General features: G+C 44.5%; 2 protein-coding genes across 3 annotated transcripts in view; one reads left to right on the top strand and one right to left on the bottom strand.

Moving 5' to 3' along the window:
* Nucleotides 1-4,724, top strand: part of Usp39 (ubiquitin specific peptidase 39) — a 34,707-nt gene that overhangs the window by 7,736 nt on the left and 22,247 nt on the right. For both annotated transcript variants that reach the window (XM_023702904.1, XM_004642799.2), the window contains 3 exons: nt 1,922-2,058; nt 2,690-2,842; nt 4,047-4,272. In XM_023702904.1, the coding sequence (XP_023558672.1) occupies nt 1,922-2,058; nt 2,690-2,842; nt 4,047-4,272 (516 nt within the window). The remainder of the gene's footprint in view (nt 1-1,921; nt 2,059-2,689; nt 2,843-4,046; nt 4,273-4,724) is intronic.
* Nucleotides 1-4,724, bottom strand: part of CUNH2orf68 (chromosome unknown C2orf68 homolog) — a 16,755-nt gene that overhangs the window by 11,506 nt on the left and 525 nt on the right. The gene's annotated exons all lie outside the window — the stretch shown is intronic.

The raw sequence follows: 4,724 nt of genomic DNA, 5'->3' as shown, positions 1-4,724 counted from the left end.
ACTTTTTTTTTTTTTTTTTTTAACTAAGAAAGTAGAATGTTTTAAGGAAACCAATGGGGGTTTGGTCTCTGATTGGTAGGACCTAAATGTATCTGGACAAGAGAACTAATTCTCTGAAAAATGATGGTCTCAACACTTTTGAGTTTCTCAGTCTGATGATTCTACACTGGATTTTTTTGGTGGTGCTAGGGATTGAACCCAGCTCATGCAAGGCAATCTACTACTGAGTTATAGCCTAACACCTACTTTTTTTTTAAGAATCATTTTGCTCCAAGGACTTTTTAAATTCTGTTCTTTTTGGAGAATTTATTTTACCCCCTTCAGACCAAGCAAATACTGTGTACATCAGTTAGTAGGGGATTCATAAGAGGTAGAAATTAATGTTTTTTGCTTTCACGAAGAGTTGAAAGTTGACATAGAATAGCAAGTTCTTTCAGACTGAAGATTTGTGCTAGACTGTGTGGCAGTGACAAATGTAAGGAGAATAAGGATGGAATATGCAAAGATGAGTGTTGGGGCCAGGGAGATAGCTCAGTGGAGTAAGTGCTCGCTTGGCAAGTGCAAGGTCCTGAGTTTGATCCCTGGTACCAAAATATAATAATAATAAATAATAATAATAAAAATAAACTACAAAGATCAGTGTTGACTGGAGTATTTGAGTTTGTGGAGGTGGGATGGAGTTAGCTGTGGTGCTTGTGCTGTGTGGAGGAGGCGCTCATGAGATTTGAGCAGAGCGTACAGGGTGTGGGTGGATTAAGGAGGAGGTACTAGAAAGGTACAGTCCTTTATGGACATAGTACAGAGATATAGGATGGCATTTGGAGATTGAGGACTACAGAGTGTGGTGGCACATGCCTATAATCCCAGCTCTCAGGAGACTGAGGCAGGAGAATCCCTGCCTGAACTGTGTAGTGAGACTTTGGCTCAAAAAGAGGAAATTGAGGACTGAGTAATGATGGACTGTGATAGGAAACGCCCATTTGTGTGTGTGTGTGTGTGTGTGTGTGTGTGTGTGTGTGTGTGTGTATTCGTGTCCATATCTATTTACATATAGTTATATGTCTCATATTTAAGATTCTTTGATAGTCCTAGTTTCTGATATGTACGAAACTAGCTTGTGTATGTGTGTGCATGTATATTTATATTGAAATTAATTTCCCTAATTTGTCGTTTCTTTGGATTTTTTTTTTTTTTTTTTCTTGCGGAATTGGGGGTTGAACTGAGGCCCTTGTGCTTGCCAGGCAAGTGCTTATTCACCTGAGCTATCTCCTCGGCTTCTTTGGATTTTTGAGGTAGGATCTTGAAGTCACCGTGTAGCCCAGACTGGGTTTGAACTTGAAATCCTTCTGGTTTGGCTTCCTGAGGGCTGGGATTAACAGAAGCGTGCCACTGCATTCAGCCAGCCAATATTTTAATGCCATCTGGGGGCTGGAGCAATTAATGTGCTCTTCTGTCCTGCTACTGTTTGGTGATGAGAGTTCACGCAAGAGATTTGTGTTGTGGGTGGTATAATACTTGGTCTTTGCTTTTAACATGTTCCAAATGCCAGAGAGATAGCTCAGTATCTGCCTGGCAAGTGCAAGGTTCTGAGTTCCATCCCTTGTAGAAAGTCTGTCAGAATTAACTTGTTCCAGTATAAAACAACAAAATGAAGAGCAAACCTGAGGGCTGGTGAGGTGGCTCAGTGGTCTACAACACCTACTTAGAACAAGCTAAGCTAAGCAAAGCACAGGGACCACCGTTCAATCCTCCAGCACCACGTCAGCCAGCCCCGCCCCCTGGTGGGCTGAGCTGGCCACACACACAAAAAATAAATGAATAAATAAATAATTTAAAAAAAAAATTTAAAAAAAAAAAGCAAACCTGACCTGTGCCTTTTAGGATCTGCCCTTCTCTCACAGCTTTTTGCCTTTCCCTGCAGGCCGGGGCTTGAAGTCTCACGCCTACATTCACAGTGTCCAGTTTAGCCACCATGTCTTCCTCAACCTCCACACTCTCAAGTTTTACTGCCTTCCAGACAACTATGAGATCATCGATTCCTCACTGGAGGATATCACGGTGCGTGTGCCAGAGGCCTGCTTGGGGCACAGTCATTGGTGAGCCATTCAGGGCTCCTTGGGGACCAGTTCCCTTGGGGTCAGGGGACACTAGAGAGAGGGAGAAACTGGATACATTCAAGGTGTCAGAGCATGTTCGTGGTGACCTCCATCTGGTCTGTGATGTAGTGACTGTCACTAGTCTGGGAAGATCCTGTCCCTTTAATCCCACGGAGGTGGAAGTCCCCAGTCCTGCCCAGAAAGGAGTAGCTGCTCTGCCCCTGAACTAGGTACTTGTGCCACTCTGGGTGAAGTTCCAGTTGAGACTTGGGCTCTTACACACTTTTTTTGCGACAGGGTCTTGCCATGCAGTTCAGGCTAACTTTGAATTTACAATGTAGTTGAGGCTGGGATTACAGGGGGCACCACAACCCGGCCCTCTTACATGCTTTAGAGAACTGAGCATTGCATCCTCCTGCAGCCTCCTGACTACTGGGATTAAAGGTGTACACCACCATCTGTAGCTGGTTGAGATCTTTTCTTGTATGGTAGGATGTTCATGACCAGAGCATTTTTGTTTATGGTTTTGACAGATATTTGAGAGAATTGTTTACAGCTGTAGAACAACTTAGATTTTTTTTTTTCCTCTCCAGTATGTGTTGAAGCCTACTTTCGCAAAGCAGCAGATTGCAAACTTGGACAAGCAGGCCAAATTGTCCCGAGCTTATGATGGTACCACTTACCTACCGGGTATCGTGGGACTGAATAACATAAAGGCCAACGACTATGCCAATGCTGTTCTTCAGGTAGGCTCAAGAATTGGCAGGAATTAGTGCCTACCCATGTTGCATTGTGAGCCTTTGTACCTTTTTTCCCTTTCCCCCTGACTCCCTCCATCCCAGAAACCTTGTGGTTTCTCTATAGTAGTCTATTTCCTGTCATCTTTTATTTTGCTGCTTATTAATTTATTCTGAGACAGGGTCTCTCTGTATAGCTCAGGCTGGCCTTGAACTCACTGTGTAGCTGTGAGCTCACTATGTAGCCCATGCAAGCCTTGAATTCATTGATCTTCATGCCTCAGCCAACCAAGTATTGAGATTGCAGGTGTGTGCCACCTTACCAGGCTTTAATTCTCTCTTCCCTCCCTTTCTGCCTCCCTTTTCTTTTTCCTTTTGCCTTTCTTTCCCTTCCCTTCCTTTTCCTTTTTTCCTCTTCTTCTGTTCTTTGTTTTGTATTGATCCTGAGATCTTTTCACTACTCAGGTATATTCTTGGCCCTTTTATTATTTTATTACTTATTGTTTTAAGTTTTGAGACAAGGCCTCACTGTGTTGCTCAGACTGGGCTAGACCTTGTGGTCCTCCTTCCATAGCTTCTCAGAGTGCTGACAGTATAGCTGTGCACCATCACACCTGGCTTGACCATTTTCCATCCTAACTGTGCATTCATGTGGAATTACATGGTTTTATTTTGGGAAAATATCAAATTTTTTATCTTAAATTTTATGTAGTTTGGTGCAAGGTCTCAGTATGCAGCTTGGGCTCATAGTGATCCTCCTGCTTCAGGCTCCCTAGCACTGGTATCACAGGCATGCGCCATCATGCCTGGTTTGGGTGGCCAGCTCAGTGCCCCTTGGGTGGGGCCAGCATGGTATGTAGTACTGGGGATCAAATGTGGGCCCTTGTGCTTGCTGAGGCAGGTGCTTAGACCACCGAGCTATATCACATTTTATTTAGATGAATTTCATTTTGTTTTAGCATGGGCTTGAAAGATGGGGACCTAAAGTCCTTTGTGGTACCCACATCTGCCCAGTGCCTGCAGAGCTGTGCGTCATGTTGGCGTCACTGTGGAGGGTATTTCTGTAATGTGGGCTCGGGGTAGGATTCCCTGACAGTCTGCTACTCCAGCCTCTTTAAAGTCAGCTCAGGCCTGTCCCAAGGTTCTGTTAGAAGAAAGTTAGCATCAAGAGCTTGGCTCCAAGGGCTTTGGATTTACCAGAGTTTGGTTCTAGGCTCTGTCTAATGTTCCTCCTCTCCGGAACTACTTCCTGGAAGAGGATAATTATAAGAACATCAAGCGCCCCCCAGGGGACATCATGTTCCTGCTGGTGCAGCGTTTTGGCGAGCTCATGAGAAAGCTGTGGAACCCTCGGAATTTCAAGGCACACGTGTCTCCCCATGAGATGCTTCAGGCTGTTGTCCTTTGCAGCAAGAAGACTTTTCAGATCACCAAACAAGGTAAGGAACACGTCATCCATGTTTTCCTGAGTTGAGGACAGCAGAGTTAGTTTGACAGACAGACCTATTTCCACCATGCAGTGACTTTTGAAAGTATTCTGAAGTGTGAGTGTCCAGTGAGTAGTGAGGTTCTTTACTGTGCTCTAATTAGTTGGCCCTGCTCAGGCTCCCAGGAAATTGTAGGGAATTGAAAATTTTTTCATTTTGTAAAATAAACTGTGGCCTGGGGGAAACCCGGAGGCTGGGAAAGGGATCAGCCTTTCTTTGAAGCCCCTGCTGCCTGTGCTGTTTTTGCTGGGTTCCCTTCCAGAGTACTCTGGTGAATCATTTTGATTGCTGCTGTCCTCTCTCTGACCCAAGTTGGCATTACCTTGTGAGTAAAGTAGACCCTGATCTCCTGTGGTATCTGCTAGGATCCACATGCATTCATGGTGCTAGGTTTTTTTTTTTTT

Source organism: Octodon degus, unplaced genomic scaffold (genome assembly GCF_000260255.1).
Source record: "Octodon degus isolate 3935 unplaced genomic scaffold, OctDeg1.0 scaffold00162, whole genome shotgun sequence".
Taxonomy (NCBI): Eukaryota; Metazoa; Chordata; class Mammalia; order Rodentia; family Octodontidae; genus Octodon; species Octodon degus.
This window is presented reverse-complemented; position numbering and strand designations above follow the sequence as displayed.